Source organism: Oncorhynchus keta, chromosome 20 (genome assembly GCF_023373465.1).
Source record: "Oncorhynchus keta strain PuntledgeMale-10-30-2019 chromosome 20, Oket_V2, whole genome shotgun sequence".
Taxonomy (NCBI): domain Eukaryota; kingdom Metazoa; phylum Chordata; class Actinopteri; order Salmoniformes; family Salmonidae; genus Oncorhynchus; species Oncorhynchus keta.
The window spans coordinates 18,257,410-18,274,909 of NC_068440.1; the positions used below are offsets into that span (position 1 = coordinate 18,257,410).

The window sequence follows — 17,500 nt, forward strand, 5'->3', positions numbered from 1 at the left end:
CACTCTTCTGGGAAGGCTTTCCACTCGATGTTGGAACATTGCTGCTATAACAGCCTCCACTCTTCTGGGAAGGCTTTCCACTAGATGTTGGAACATTGCTGCTATAACAGCCTCCACTCTTCTGGGAAGGCTTTCCACTAGATGTTGGAACATTAAAAACGGGGACACTTCCTTTCAGCCACAAGAGCAGTAGTGATATCTGGCACTGATGTTGGGCGATTAGGCCTGGCTCGCAGCCGGCGTTCCAATTCATCCCAAAGTTGTTCAATAGGGTTAAGGTCATGGTTCTGTGCAGGCCAGTCAAGTTCTTCCACACCCATCTCGACAAACCATTTCTGTATGGACCTCACTTTGTGCACGGGGGCATTGTCATGCTGAAACAGAAAAAGGCTATCCCCAAACTGCCACAAAGTTAGAAGCACAGAATCATATAGAATGTCATTGTATGCCGTAGCATTAAGATTTCCCTTCACTGGAACTAAGGGGCCTAGTCCGAACCATGAAAAACAGCCCCATGCCTTTATTCCTCCTCCACCAAACTTTACAGTTGTCACTTTACATTCGGGCAGGTAGCGTTCTCCTGGCATCCACAGAAATGTGACGAACTGACTTGTTGGAAAGGCGACATCCTATGACGGTGCCAAGCTGAAAGTCACTGAGCTCTTCAGTACGGGCCATTCTTTGTTTGCATGGCTGTGTGCTCGATTGCATGGCTGTGTGCTCGATTTTATACACCTGTCAGCAACGGGTGTGGCTGAAATAGCCAAATCCACTCATTTGTAGGTCTAATTATAACATAACACAGTGGTGCTATGAATCTACTGATTTACAGGCCACATCAGGCCTGCAAGTCACATTATGCTGGCTTGCAAAGTGATGTGTAATTCCTATTAGAATCAAGCCATAGTTAGGATATCCAACAAGTGGAATTGTTAATCACCTGCAACATGCATTCAGAATGAATGCTAGGGTAGGGAAGATGAGAAACTGAGACTACCTCAATCATCTAAACTTACAGTAAATGCAATTACTAACAGAACGGATTAATTTAAAAACTGTATGTATCTTAATATGAATCAACCAAGCAATGTACATGCAAAAACACAGATATTACAGTAAAACAAACTATTCTAAAAAGCTTCCTGCAATAAAGCATGATGGGAAATATTATATATGGTTCTATGTAGAACCCCTTTTGCCTTAGAATGGCGCTGGAGAGAACGGCTGACGTTTACGTGCTCCTAACCAACAGTGCTATTTTGTTAGTTTTTTTGTGTTGTTTGTAACTTATTTTTTAAACTTATTTTGTACATAATGTTGCTGCTAGTTTTGGACATCAGAACAGCGATTACTCCCCACGAACTGGTAGAAGCTTTTTCCTTTAACGAGTCGGACGTGAAGTATATTCCTGGCAACAGGCCCAAATCCCCGTCATTTGCCTTCTGAGAATTCATAGGTGAGCGAGCAAAACCCCACTGCCATCCGTTCTATTGGCAATCATTGGAATACAAAATCGATGACATTAAATCGGGACATTTAAAACTGTAATATCTGTTCCACCGAGTCAGGGCTGAACGACGACATGAACATCATACAGCTGGTGGGTTTTACACTGTATCGGCAGGATAGAACAGCAGCCTCTGGTAAGACAAGGGGTGAGGGTCTATGTATATTTGTAAACAACAGCTGGTGCATGATATCTAAGGAAGTCTCAAGGTTTTGCTCGCCTGAGGTAGAGAATCTCACGATAAGCTGTAGACCACACTATCTACCTAGAGTTTTTATCTGTATTTTTCGTAGCTGTCTACATACCACCATAAACTGATGCTGGCACTAAGACCACACTCAATGAGTTGTATACATGGAAAACAGGAAAACACTCATCCAGAGGCGGCGCTCCTAGTGGCCGGGGACTTTAATGCAGGGAAATCCGTTTTACCAAATTTCCACCAGTATGTTAAAAGTGCAACCTGAGGGAGAATAACTCTAGATCTGCTTTACTCCACACACAGAGACACATACAAAGCTCTCCCTCACCCTCCATTTGGAAAAATCTGACCATAACTCTATCCTCCTGATTCCTGCTTACAAGCAAAAATGAAAGCAGGAAGCATCAGACTACAAAGGGGAGCACAGCCGAGAACTGCCCAGTGACACGAGCCTACAAGAGGAGTTGAATTACTTCAATGCTCGCTTCGAGGCAAGTAACACTGAAACATGCATGAGAGCATCAGCTATTCCAGATGACTGTGTGATCACGCTCTCCGCAGCCGATGTGAGTAAGACCTTTAAACAGGACAATAGTTACAAGGCCGCAGGGCCAGAAGGATTACTAGGACTTGTACTGCAAGCATGCGTTGACCAATTGGCAAGTGTCTTCACTAACATTTTCAACCTTTCCCTGGCTGTCTGTAATACCAACATGTTTTAAGCAGACCACCATAGTACCTATGCCGAAGAACACTAAGGAAACCTGCCTAAATGACTATCAACCCGTAGCACTCACGTCTGTAGCCATGAAGTGCTTTGAAAGGCTGGTCATGGCTCACATCAACACCATTATCCCAGAAACCCTAGACCCACTCCAATTTGCATACTGTCCCAACAGATCCACAGATGGTGCAATCTCTATTGCACTCCACACTGCTCTTTCCCACCTGAACAAAAGGAACACCTATGTGAGAATGCTATTCATTGACTACAGCTCAGCATTCAACACCATAATGCCCTCAAAGCTCATCACTAAGGTAAGGACCCTGGGACTAAACACCTCCCTCTGCAACTGGATTCTGGACTTTGTGACGGGCCACCCCCAGGTGGTAAGGGTTGGTAGCAACACATCCGCCATGTTGATCCTCAACACGGGGGCCCCTCAGGGGTGCGTGCTCAGTCCTTCCTGTACTCCCTGTTCACCCACAACTGCATGGCCATGCACAACTCCAACACCATCAAGTTTGCAGACGACACAATAGCGGTAGGCCTGATTACCGACAACGAAGAGACAGACTAGAAGGAGGAGGTCAGAGTCCTGACCGTGTGGTGCCAGGACAACAACCTCTCCCTCAACGTGATCAAGACAAAGGAGATGATTGTGGACTATAGGAAACGGAGAACCGAGCACTCCCCCATTCTCATCGACGGGGCTGTAGTGGAGCAGGTTGAGAGCATCAAGTTCTTTGGTGTCCACATCACCAACAAACGAACATGGTCCAAGCACACCAAGACAGCTGTGAAGAGAGCATGACAAAACCTATACTGAAAAGATTTGCCTGGGTCATCAAATCCTCAAAAGGTTCTACAGCTGCACCATCAAGAGCATCTTGACTGGTTGCATCACTGCCTGGTATGACAACTGCTCGGCCTCTGACCGCAATGCACTACAGAGGGTAGTGTGTACGGCCCAGTACATCACTGGGGCCAAGATTCCTGCCATCCAGGACCTCTATACCAGGCGGTGTCAGAGGAAGGCTCAAAAAATTGTCAAAGACACCAGCCACCCTAGTCACAGACTGTTCTCTCTGCTACCGCATAGCAAGCGGTACCGGAGCACCAAGTCTAGGTCAAAGAGGCTTCTAAATAGCTTCTACCCCAAGCCATAAGACTCCTGAACATCTAATCAAATGGCTACCCAGACTATTTGCATTGCCCCCCCCCCCCTCTTTTACACTGCTGCTACTTTCTGTTATTATCTATGCATAGTCACTTTAATAACTCTATCTACATGTACATACATATTACCTCAATTACCTCGACTAACTGGTGGCGCCGCACATTGACTCTGTACTGGTACCCCCTGTATATAGCCTCCACATTGACTCTGTACTGGTACCCCCTGTATATAGCCTCCACATTGACTCTGTACTGGTAGCCCCTGTATATAGCCTCCACATTGACTCTGTACTGGTACCCCCTGTATATAGCCTCCACATTGACTCTGTACTGGTACCCCCTGTATATAGCCTCCACATTGACTCTGTACTGGTACCCCCTGTATATAGCCTCCACATTGACTCTGTACTGGTACCCCCTGTATATAGCCTCCACATTGACTCTGTACTGGTAGCCCCTGTATATAGCCTCCACATTGACTCTGTACTGGTACCCCCTGTATATAGCCTCCACATTGACTCTGTACTGGTACCCCCTGTATATAGCCTCCACATTGACTCTGTACTGGTACCCCCTGTATATAGCCTCCACATTGACTCTGTACAGGTACCCCCTGTATATAGCCTCCACATTGACTCTGTACTGGTACCCCCTGTATATAGCCTCCACATTGACTCTGTACTGGTACCCCCTGTATATAGCCTCCACATTGACTCTGTACTGGTACCCCCTGTATATAGCCTCCACATTGACTCTCTACTGGTACCCCCTGTATATAGCCTCCACATTGACTCTGTACTGGTACCCCCTGTATATAGCCTCCACATTGACTCTGTACCGGTACCCCCTGTATGTAGCCTCCACATTGACTCTGTACTGGTACCCCCTGTATATAGCCTCCACATTGACTCTGTACCGGTACCCACTGTATGTAGCCTCCACATTGACTCTGTACTGGTACCCCCTGTATATAGCCTCCACATTGACTCTGTACTGGTACCCCCTGTATATAGCCTCCACATTGACTCTGTACTGGTACCCCCTGTATATAGCCTCCACATTGACTCTGTACTGGTACCCACTGTATATAGCCTCCACATTGACTCTGTACTGGTACCCCCTGTATATAGCCTCCACATTGACTCTGTACTGGTACCCCCTGTATATAGCCTCCACATTGACTCTGTACTGGTACCCCCTGTATATATCCTCCACATTGACTCTGTACTGGTACCCCCTGTATATAGCCTCCACATTGACTCTGTACTGGTACCCCCTGTATATAGCCTCCACATTGACTCTGTACCGGTACCCCCTGTATGTAGCCTCCACATTGACTCTGTACTGGTACCCCCTGTATATAGCCTCCACATTGACTCTGTACCGGTACCCCCTGTATGTAGCCTCCACATTGACTCTGTACCGGTACCCCCTGTATATAGCCTCCACATTGACTCTGTACCGGTACCCCCTGTATATAGCCTCCACATTGACTCTGTACCGGTACCCCCTGTATATAGCCTCCACATTGACTCTGTACTGGTACCCCCTGTATATAGCCTCCACATTGACTCTGTACTGGTACCCCCTGTATATAGCCTCCACATTGACTCTGTACTGGTACCCCCTGTATATAGCCTCCACATTGACTCTGTACTGGTACCCCCTGTATATAGCCTCCACATTGACTCTGTACTGGTACCCCCTGTATATAGCCTCCACATTGACTCTGTACTGGTACCCCCTGTATATAGCCTCCACATTGACTCTGTACTGGTACCCCCTGTATATAGCCTCCACATTGACTCTGTACTGGTACCCCCTGTATATAGCCTCCACATTGACTCTGTACTGGTACCCCCTGTATATAGCCTCCACATTGACTCTGTACTGGTACCCCCTGTATATAGCCTCCACATTGACTCTGTACTGGTACCCCCTGTATATAGCCTCCACATTGACTCTGTACTGGTACCCCTGTATATAGCCTCCACATTGACTCTGTACCGGTACCCCCTGTATGTAGCCTCCACATTGACTCTGTACTGGTACCCCCTGTATATAGCCTCCACATTGACTCTGTACCGGTACCCCCTGTATGTAGCCTCCACATTGACTCTGTACTGGTACCCCCTGTATATAGCCTCCACATTGACTCTGTACTGGTACCCCCTGTATATAGCCTCCACATTGACTCTGTACTGGTACCCCCTGTATATAGCCTCCACATTGACTCTGTACTGGTACCCCCTGTATATAGCCTCCACATTGACTCTGTACTGGTACCCCCTGTATATAGCCTCCACATTGACTCTGTACTGGTACCCCCTGTATATAGCCTCCACATTGACTCTGTACTGGTACCCCCTGTATATAGCCTCCACATTGACTCTGTACTGGTACCCCCTGTATATAGCCTCCACATTGACTCTGTACTGGTACCCCCTGTATATAGCCTCCACATTGACTCTGTACCGGTACCCCCTGTATGTAGCCTCCACATTGACTCTGTACTGGAATACCCCCTGTATATAGCCTCCACATTGACTCTGTACCGGTACCCCCTGTATGTAGCCTCCACATTGACTCTGTACTGGTACCCCTGTATATAGCCTCCACATTGACTCTGTACTGGTACCCCCTGTATATAGCCTCCACATTGACTCTGTACTGGTACCCCCTGTATATAGCCTCCACATTGACTCTGTACTGGTACCCCCTGTATATAGCCTCCACATTGACTCTGTACTGGTACCCCTGTATATAGCCTCCACATTGACTCTGTACTGGTACCCCCTGTATATAGCCTCCACATTGACTCTGTACTGGTACCCCCTGTATATAGCCTCCACATTGACTCTGTACTGGTACCCCCTGTATATAGCCTCCACATTGACTCTGTACTGGTACCCCCTGTATATAGCCTCCACATTGACTCTGTACTGGTACCCCCTGTATATAGCCTCCACATTGACTCTGTACTGGTACCCCCTGTATATTTTCTTATTTATTTTCATAGTTTTTTTTTTTTACATGTATTTATTTATTTTTGAAGTTTTTAAATGTATTTTAATTTTTTTAAACTGCATTGTTGGTTAGAACTTGTGAGTAAGCATTTTACTGTAAGGTTGTATTCGGCACATGTGACAAATACCCTTTCTTCCATAAACAGTTCTTAGGATGTTAAAGGTTCTAGGTATCTAGTTAGAACCCTTTGCCTCACAAAGAACCCGTCTTCCAAAAAGGGTCGTTCTGATCAAAACAGTTCTTGGTAGAACCCTATCCCCCCGCAAATAACCCATTTGGAACCCTTTTTTCTAAGAGTGTAAAATACATTGTGTAGAAGACAGAACCACAGAATTAGACTACTTTACTTCCGAAGTACCCTATACAGTGCCTTGCAAAAGTATTCATCCCCCTTGGCATTTTTCCTATTTTGTTGCATTACAACCTATAATTTAAACAGATTTTTTATTTGTATTTCATGTAATGGACATACACAAAATAGTCCAAATTGGTGAAGTGAAATGAAAAAAATAACTTGTTCAAAAAAATGATACAAAAAAAAAACGTAAAAGTGGTGTGCATATGTATTCACCCCCTTTGGTATGAAGACCCTAAATAAGATCTGGTGCAACCAATTACCTTCAGGAATTGCTGCAAAAGTTGGGTTAGAGCGTTGGGCTAGTATCCAAAAGGTTGCGCGTTCGAATCCCCGAGCTGACAAGGTACAAATCTGTCATTCTGCCCCTGAACAAGGCAGATAACCCACTGTTCTTAGGCCGTCATTGAAAATAAGAATTTGTTCTTAACTGACTTGCCTAGTTAAATATTATTTTTATTTTAAATTAACATTTAAACCAATAATGACTTTGGGGATGTGAATATCTATGTACGCTCAAGTTATCTGTTTTTGTTTGTTTGTTTGTTTCACAAATGTTGCATGTTGTGTAAATCGAATGATACAAACCCCTCAAAATCTATTTTAATTCCAGGTTGTAAGGCAACAAAATAGGAAAAATGCCAAGGGGGATGAATACTTTCGCAAGCCACTGTTTGTTACCAGTAGCAAAATTTGTGACACGTGAATGTCTTTGACCTCATCAAGCACACTGATCCTCTGCCAGGTAACACTAACACACATGTAACCTGTATGGCACATACAGGCTCTGACTAAGGCCTTAAGGCTATAACATTGGCACAAAAAGATACTTTGCAAGCGCAGGGTGCGGAGGAGCTTCTCCTCTTTAAACAGCGACAGAGAGGACCCAACCAAACCCTGTCGGTTTCCATATTCAGCCTGGACATCGACATGTGAATAAAACACAGACACAAAGAGTAGCCAGCTGGTATGACATGACGCTATCTCCCTCAGACATGACTATTTATTTCAGATCTCTGTCAGTAAGGCCAGTAGACACACACAGCTTTCCGAGAATGAAAGGGAAGATCAGGGTGTATCTGACACGGGGAAATTATTTCATAATTGGATCTCTAATTCATATGCGATTTGCTACAAAGAGGTTTAGAATATCCCTGAAGTTCTGCCTGTTCCTTCTACCTTAATAGTATGAAATATACATTTGTTGGCCCATTAGATAATATGGAGTTCAATAGGGTCAGATACCTGTCAATGGTACATGTAATTCTCCAACGACAAACGATATTCTGAGTGCAGTGTTTGTTCACTCTGTTGCTCGACTACCCCCAATGTAAGACTTTGTCCCCTTAAGGCGTCTGCATGCTTCCCATCCCAAGCAGTTTGGAACAGTTTGTGCATATATTATGAGGACATTTTGTGGAGGTTTTTATTGATTTTGGACTTCAGTAAGGGTTTTGTTGGCAGTTCGGGCACACAACTTTTTTTCCAGAGACCAGCCAAAGTCTACGCCCCTTCGTCCGTAACTGGTCAACTGTAGGGATTCTTCAATAAAGTCTTTGTTGTCATTCAATGAGAGATGACTCATTTTCATGCAAACTGCACCAAACATCTTAGTTAGATATAAAATTGCACAACTAAGTTCTCCTTAGCAAAAACGTGAACATTTATGACAGATTTCTCAAGCTATTTCAGATATATTATAAGAAACATAATCTCAAAATGGACAAACGGTACTAGAGCTGCTTTTTCTTGTTTTACCAGCGAAGGTATTTTAAGGGAGTATGTGAGCGCACTCGTTTGGTTCGCCTAGCCAACTTCGGCTCGTCGCCAGCCGAACTGAAGCAGGCTGACAACTTTAGCCCCATCACAAACAAATGCATAATGTGGAGGATACCAGATGCCTGAGACAATAAACACTACTTTAGTGTAACCCCACAAACCAGACAGACAACTTACAATAAAGAAGAATGAAGATGAGGAATAGAACTGTACCATGTAGATAATGTAGATAGACATATATAACAGTATAGAACTGTACCATGTAGATACTGTAGATAGACAGATATAATAGTATAGAACTGTACCATGTAGATACTGTAGATAGACATATATAATAGTATAGAACTTTTCCAATGTTGATACTGTAGATAGACAGATATAATAGTTGAGTGGGAGGAATTGAACTGTACCATGTAGATACTGTAGATAGACATATATAATAGTATAGAACTGTACCATGTAGATACTGTAGATAGACTTATATAATAGTACAGAACTGTACCATGTAGCTACTGTAGATAGACATATATAATAGTTGAGTGGGAGGAATAGAACTGTACCATGTAGATACTGTAGATAGACATATATAATAGTATAGAACTGTACCATGTAGGTACTGTAGATTTACATATATAATAGTATAGAACTGTACCATGTAGATACTGTAGATAGACAGATATAATAGTTGAGTGGGAGGAATAGAACTGTACCATGTAGATACTGTAGATAGACATATATAATAGTATAGAACTCTACCATGTAGATACTGTAGATAGACAGATATAATAGTATAGAACTGTACCATGTAGATACTGTAGATAGACAGATATAATAGTATAGAACTGTACCATGTAGGTACTGTAGATTTACATATATAATAGTATAGAACTGTACCATGTAGATACTGTAGATAGACAGATATAATAGTTGAGTGGGAGGAATAGAACTGTACCATGTAGATACTGTAGATAGACATATATAATAGTATAGAACTCTACCATGTAGATACTGTAGATAGACAGATATAATAGTATAGAACTGTACCATGTAGATACTGTAGATAGACAGATATAATAGTTGAGTGGGAGGAATAGAACTGTACCATGTAGATACTGTAGATAGACATATATAATAGTATAGAACTCTACCATGTAGATACTGTAGATAGACAGATATAATAGTATAGAACTGTACCATGTAGATACTGTAGATAGACATATATAATAGTATAGAACTCTACCATGTAGATACTGTAGATAGACATATATAATAGTATAGAACTGTACCATGTAGATACTGTAGATAGACAGATATAATAGGTGAGTGGGAGGAATAGAACTGTACCATGTAGATACTGTAGATATACATATATAATAGTATAGAACTGTACCATGTAGATACTGTAGATAGACATATATAATAGTATAGAACTGTACCATGTAGATACTGTAGATAGACATATATAATAGTATAGAACTGTACCATGTAGATACTATAGATAGACAGATATACAAGTTGAGTGGGAGGAATAGAACTGTACCATTTTGCATGGCCTCATGTTTCCAGCGGGGGGTGGTGCATTTGTCTCCTTGCTCTAGAAACAAGAAGCAGAAAGTATTTAGAAACAGATACAGATGCAGTCTCTTTTTGTGAGGTCACAGCACATCACAGATGGCCACACCCGTCTGGGTCAAAAGCCCTGATGAGGATTTAAAAAAAAAATCTTCTTCAATTGAATGAGGTAAATAAAAAATTCCCCCAGGGATTTTGACCCAGGCAAGTGCTGCATTCTGTTCTGTGCTGTGACATGCGCCCCCCAAAAAGACTGTTCCTGTAGAGATGAAATAGGCATTTGAATACTTCAATGTATTTTAAAGGTGTTACCTGACATGCTGCTGGGCTTCAGGGCCTAGACACCATTCTCATACCCTCCCCTGCCTTCTGATACTGGGCTGGAGGGAGATAGAGCTGGAGGTTAGTACTGGGCTGGAGGGAGATAGAGCTGGAGGTTAGTACTGGGCTGGAGGGGGATAGAGCTGGAGGTTACTGGGCTGGAGAGGGATAGAGCTGGAGGTTAGTACTGGGCTGGAGAGGGATAGAGCTGGAGGTTACTGGGCTGGAGAGGGATAGAGCTGGAGGTTAGTACTGGGCTGGAGGGGGATAGAGCTGGAGGTTACTGGGCTGGAGAGGGATAGAGCTGGAGGTTAGTACTGGGCTGGAGGGGGATAGAGCTGGAGGTTACTGGGCTGGAGAGGGATAGAGCTGGAGGTTAGTACTGGGCTGGAGAGGGATAGAGCTGGAGGTTACTGGGCTGGAGAGGGATAGAGCTGGAGGTTACTGGGCTGGAGGGGAGCTGGAGAGATAGGGCTGGAGGGAGATAGAGCTGGGCTGGAGGGGGCTGGATAGAGCTGGAGGTTACTGGGCTGGAGAGGGATAGAGCTGGAGGTTGGAGGTTACTGGGCTGGAGGGGATAGAGCTGGAGGTTACTGGGCTGGGCTGGGGGGATAGAGCTGGAGGTTAGTACTGGGCTGGAGGGGGATAGAGCTGGAGGAGGTTACTGGGCTGGAGAGGGATAGAGCTGGAGGTTAGTACTGGGCTGGAGGGGGATAGAGCTGGAGGTTACTGGGCTGGAGAGGGATAGAGCTGGAGGTTAGTACTGGGCTGGAGGGGATAGAGCTGGAGGTTACTGGGCTGGAGAGGGATAGAGCTGGAGGTTAGGGCTGGAGGACTGGGCTGGAGGGGGAGCTGGAGAGCTGGAGGTTACTGGGCTGGAGGGGGATAGAGCTGGAGGTTACTGGGCTGGAGGGGGATAGAGCTGGAGGATACTGGGCTGGAGGGGGATAGAGCTGGAGGTTACTGGGCTGGAGGGGGATAGAGCTGGAGGATACTGGGCTGGAGGGAGATAGAGCTGGAGATTACTGGGCTGGAGAGGGATAGAGCTGGAGGATACTGGGCTGGAGGGAGATAGAGCTGGAGATTACTGGGCTGGAGGGAGATAGAGCTGGAGGTTACTGGGCTGGAGAGGGATAGAGCTGGAGGATACTGGGCTGGAGGGAGATAGAGCTGGAGGATACTGGGCTGGAGAGGGATAGAGCTGGAGGATACTGGGCTGGAGGGAGATAGAGCTGGAGATTACTGGGCTGGAGGGGGATAGAGCTGGAGGTTACTGGGCTGGAGAGGGATAGAGCTGGAGGATACTGGGCTGGAGGGAGATAGAGCTGGAGATTACTGGGCTGGAGGGAGATAGAGCTGGAGGTTACTGGGCTGGAGAGGGATAGAGCTGGAGGTTAGTACTGGGCTGGAGGGGGATAGAGCTGGAGGTTACTGGGCTGGAGAGGGATAGAGCTGGAGGTTAGTACTGGGCTGGAGGGGGATAGAGCTGGAGGTTACTGGGCTGGAGAGGGATAGAGCTGGAGGTTAGTACTGGGCTGGAGAGGGATAGAGCTGGAGGTTACTGGGCTGGAGAGGGATAGAGCTGGAGGTTAGTACTGGGCTGGAGGGGGATAGAGCTGGAGGTTACTGGGCTGGAGAGGGATAGAGCTGGAGGTTGGAGTACTGGGCTGGAGGGGATAGAGCTGGAGGATACTGGGCTGGAGGGGGATGGAGGTTACTGGGCTGGAGGGGATAGAGCTGGAGGTTAGTACTGGGCTGGAGGGGGATAGAGCTGGAGGTTACTGGGCTGGAGGAGGGATAGAGCTGGAGGTTAGTACTGGGCTGGAGGGGGATAGAGCTGGAGGTTACTGGGCTGGAGGGGGATAGAGCTGGAGGTTAGTACTGGGCTGGAGGGGGATAGAGCTGGAGGTTACTGGGCTGGAGGGGATAGAGCTGGAGGTTAGTACTGGGCTGGAGGGGATAGAGCTGGAGGTTACTGGGCTGGAGGGAGGGGATAGAGCTGGAGGATACTGAGCTGGAGGTTACTGGGCTGGAGGGGGATAGAGCTGGAGGGGATACTGGGCTGGAGGGGGATAGAGCTGGAGGTTACTGGGCTGGAGGGGGATAGAGCTGGAGGATACTGGGCTGGAGGGAGATAGAGCTGGAGGATACTGGGCTGGAGGGCGATAGAGCTGGAGGATACTGGGCTGGAGGGGGATAGAGCTGGAGGTTACTGGGCTGGAGGGCGATAGAGCTGGAGGATACTGGGCTGGAGGGCGATAGAGCTGGAGGTTACTGGGCTGGAGGGCGATAGAGCTGGAGGATACTGGGCTGGAGGGCGATAGAGCTGGAGGTTACTGGGCTGGAGGGGGATAGAGCTGGAGGATACTGGGCTGGAGGGAGATAGAGCTGGAGGTTACTGGGCTGGAGGGGGATAGAGCTGGAGGATACTGGGCTGGAGGGGGATAGAGCTGGAGGATACAGGGTTGGAGCTTTCTGGGCTTGAGGGGATAGAGCTGGAGGTTACTGGGCTGGAGGGCAATAGAGCTGGAGGTTACTGGGCTGGAGAGGGATAGAGCTGGAGGTTACTGGGCTAGAGGGAGATATACTGAGCTGGAGGTTACTGGGCTGGAGGGGGATAGAGCTGGAGGATACTGGGCTGGAGGGCGATAGAGCTGGAGGATACTGGGATGGAGGGGGATAGAGCTGGAGGATACTGGGCTGGAGGGCGATTGAGCTGGAGGATACTGGGCTGGAGGGCGAAAGAGCTGGAGGTTACTGGGCTGGAGGGCGATAGAGCTGGAGGATACTGGGCTGGAGGGCGATAGAGCTGGAGGTTACTGGGCTGGAGGGCGATAGAGCTGGAGGATAATGGGCTGGAGGGCGATAGAGCTGGAGGTTACTGGGCTGGAGTGGGATAGAGCTGGAGGATACTGGGCTGGAGGGAGATAGAGCTGGAGATTACTGGGCTGGAGGGGGATTTACTGGGCTGGAGGGGGATAGAGCTGGAGGATACTGGGCTGGAGGGCGATAGAGCTGGAGGATACTGGGATGGAGGGGGATAGAGCTGGAGGATACTGGGCTGGAGGGCGATTGAGCTGGAGGATACTGGGCTGGAGGGAGAAAGAGCTGGAGGTTACTGGGCTGGAGGGCGATAGAGCTGGAGGATACTGGGCTGGAGGGGGATAGAGCTGGAGGTTACTGGGCTGGAGGGCGATAGAGCTGGAGGATAATGGGCTGGAGGGCGATAGAGCTGGAGGTTACTGGGCTGGAGTGGGATAGAGCTGGAGGATACTGGGCTGGAGGGAGATAGAGCTGGAGATTACTGGGCTGGAGGGGGATTTACTGGGCTGGAGGGGGATAGAGCTGGAGGATACTGGGCTGGAGGGGGATAGAGCTGGAGGATACAGGGCTGGAGCTTTCTGGGCTTGAGGGGATAGAGCTGGAGGTTACTAGGCTGGAGGGCGATAGAGCTGGAGGTTACTGGGCTGGAGAGGGATAGAGCTGGAGGTTACTGGGCTGGAGTGGGATAGAGCTGGAGGATACTGGGCTGGAGGGAGATAGAGCTGGAGATTACTGGGCTGGAGGGGGTTTACTGGGCTGGAGGGGGATAGAGCTGGAGGATACTGGGCTGGAGGGGGATAGAGCTGGAGGATACAGGGCTGGAGCTTTCTGGGCTTGAGGGGATAGAGCTGGAGGTTACTGGGCTGGAGGGCGATAGAGCTGGAGGTTACTGGGCTGGAGAGGGATAGAGCTGGAGGTTACTGGGCTAGAGGGAGATATACTGAGCTGGAGGTTACTGGGCTTATAGGGGGATAGAGCTGGAGGTTACTGGGCCAGAGGGCAATGGAGCTGGAGGTTACTGGTCTAGAGGGTGATAGAGCTGGAGGATACTGGGCTAGAGGGAGATATACTGGGCTGGAGGGCGACATATGAGGGAGATAGAGTTGGTGGTTACTACTGGGCTGGATGGGGAAAGAGCTGGAGGTGACTGGGCTGGAGGGGGATAGAGCTGGAGGTTACTGGGCTGGAGGGAGATAGAGCTGGAGGTTACTGGGCTGGAGGGAGATATAGCCGGAGGTTACTGGGCTGGAGGGAGATAGAGCTGGAGCTTACTGGGCTGGAGGGAGATAGAGCTTGATAGAGCTTTTTTATTTACAATGACAGCCTAGGAACAGTGTAGGAACAGTGGGTTAACTGCCTTGCTCAGGGGCAGAACGACAGATTTTTACCTTGTCAGCTCGGGGATTTGATATAGAAACGTTTCAGTTACTGGCCCACTGCTCTAACCACTAGGCTACCTGCTACATGGAAAACTCATAGATAAGTCATACCTCTATAGCTCTCTGTATTCCCATTCAGTTTCTATGAGCTCAATATGACACTGTTGACAATACAGAAGCTACTCAGAACCATATATAGATGTTGGCAGCTATTCTCACCTGTGTGCAGAGTGTCAGAATCCCCCACGGTGATGCGTCAGCTTACACCTTTGGAGCCTGGAAGACACATACAAAGGATTTTGTTAGATTGTTAGATTTGCTGAATCTATGTCTCCTATGCCAAATGTCCCCTAGACATGACTCGGCTGCCCACAGCAACACCTAGTGGACATGGGTGGAAGTGCAACCCTCTGGAACCACACACACACACACACACACACACACACACACACACACACACACACACACACACACACACACACACACACACACACACACACACACACACACACACACACACACACACACACACACACACACACACACAGGGATTTAATGCCTTAACAGGGAGATCAACATAAAACAGAGAAAGAAAGAGAGACTGTGACATACTGTATGTGAAGATGTAGCCTATGATCCCATACTGTGTACATACAGTGCATGATAGAAGACTTCGCTTGAGCACATAACGATAAGGTCATGGCCAGTTCTATAGTATGTAGACTAGTATGGAAGTAGACTAGATGTGTGTGTGTGTGTGTGTGTGTGTGTGTGTGTGTGTGTGTGTGTGTGTGTGTGTGTGTGTGTGTGTGTGTGTGTGTGTGTGTGTGTGTGTGTGTGTGTGTGTGTGTGTGTGTGTGTGTTGGGGGAGAGTTAGAGCAGCACAGTCAAGAAGTGGAGTGTCCACATTCCAGAAAGAATTGTCATTTTATAATATGAAGCCACATCTCAGAATCAGAGAGCTGCAATGACAACACAGAAACACAGACACACACACGCATTCTTACACACCACAGAAGGTGGTTCAGGTAAACCATATAACATACTGGTGCTCTATTGATTCAGTATATTTCAAACATCTGTCTAGCCCAGCCTCCCTGTCTCTGTCTCTCTCTCGCCTTAGTACTGGGATTGAACACGCAACCCTCAGAGCAGGAGCTCACAGCTTACGTCTCTCCACCATCCCTGTCCACAACGCCCTAGCAAACCGCAAGCTTACTGGCGAAGGATCTTCCAACGTCCTAAGTCCTGTCGAATTTCACAGTGTCTCTAGAGCGACCTGGCTGGTGTGTGTGTGTCAATATGTATGTGTCAGTGCATTCGGAAAGTATTCAGACCCCTTTCCTTCTGCCACATTGTTACGTTACAGTCGTATTCTAAAATGGATTACAAGATTTTTCCCCCCTCATCAATCTGCACACAATACCCCATAATGACAGAAATACCTTATTTACATACGTTTTCAGACCTGATTTGATATGTTTGGAAAGGCACACAGCTGTCTATATAAGGTCCCACAGTTGACTGTGGATGTCAGAGCAAAAACCAAGCAATGAGGTCGAAGGAATTGTCTGTAGAGTTCCGAGACAGGATTGTGTCAAGGCACACATCTGGGGAAGAGTACCAAAAAATGTCTGCAGCATTGAAGGTCCCCAAGAACACACTGGCCTCCATCATTATTAAATGGAAGACGTTTGGAACCACCAAGCTGTCAGTCTGGCCTAACTGAGCAATCGGGGAGAAGGACCTTTGTCAGGGAGGTTAACAAGAACCTGATGATCACTCTCATAGAGCTCCAGAGTTCCTCTGTGGAGATGGGAGAACCTTCCAGAAGGACAACCATCTCTGCAGCACTCCATCGATCAGGCCTTTATGGTAGAGTGGCCAGACGGAAGCCACTTATCAGTAAAAGGTACATGTCAGCTTGCTTGGAGTTTGCCAAAAAGCACCTAAAGGACTCCCAGACCATGAGAAACAAAATTCTCTGGGGATGTTTTTCAGCGGCAGGGACTGGGAGACTAGTCAGGATCGAGGGAAAGATGAACAGAGCAAGGTAAAGAAAGATCCTTGATGAAAACCTGCTCCAGAGCACTCAGGACCTCGGACTGGGGTGAAGGTTCACCTTCCAACAGAACAACGACCCTAAGTACACAGCCAAGACAATGGAGGAGTGGCTTCAAGTCTCTGAATGTCCTTGAATGGCCCAGCCAGAGCCCGGTCTTGAATCTCTGGAGAGACCTGAAAATAACTGTGCAGCGACGCTCCCCATCCAATCCACGGAGCTTGAGAGGATCTTCAGAGAAGAATGGGAGAAACTCCCCAAATACAGGTGTGCCAAGCTTGTAGCTTCATACCCAAGGTTACTCGAGGCTGTGATCGCTGCTAAAGGTGCTTCAACAAAGTACTGAGTAAATGGTCTGAATACTTATGTAAATGTAACTTTTTTAACAATTATTTTAAAAATACATTAGCAAAAACGTTTTTTTGCTTTGTCATTATGGGATATTGTGTGTAGATTATCCAGTTTAGAATAAGGATGTAACGTAACAAAATGCGGAAAAGGTCAAGGTATCTGAATACTTTCCGAATGCACTGTATGTCCATGTCAATGTGTGTGTGTGTGCAGCAAACTCTC

At 47.1% G+C, this 17,500-nt stretch overlaps 1 protein-coding gene and 1 long non-coding RNA gene across 7 annotated transcripts in view; both read right to left on the reverse strand.

The window, feature by feature from the left end:
• The window catches only part of LOC127909882 (uncharacterized), a 92,143-nt gene that overhangs the window by 73,082 nt on the left and 1,561 nt on the right, over nt 1-17,500 (reverse strand). The window lies entirely within an intron of this gene.
• The window catches only part of LOC118399501 (thyroid hormone receptor beta), a 160,444-nt gene that overhangs the window by 43,709 nt on the left and 99,235 nt on the right, over nt 1-17,500 (reverse strand). For 5 of the 6 annotated variants that reach the window (XM_052472203.1, XM_052472204.1, XM_052472199.1 and 2 more), the window contains 3 exons: nt 15,085-15,141; nt 10,655-10,722; nt 10,311-10,364 (listed from right to left, as the gene is read on the reverse strand). In XM_052472203.1, the coding sequence (XP_052328163.1) occupies nt 10,311-10,364; nt 10,655-10,661 (61 nt within the window). In that variant the 5' untranslated portion in view covers nt 10,662-10,722; nt 15,085-15,141. Of the gene's footprint in view, nt 1-10,310; nt 10,365-10,654; nt 10,757-15,084; nt 15,142-17,500 lie in introns of all 6 variants that reach the window. The other variant, XM_052472202.1, reaches the window with a different exon arrangement.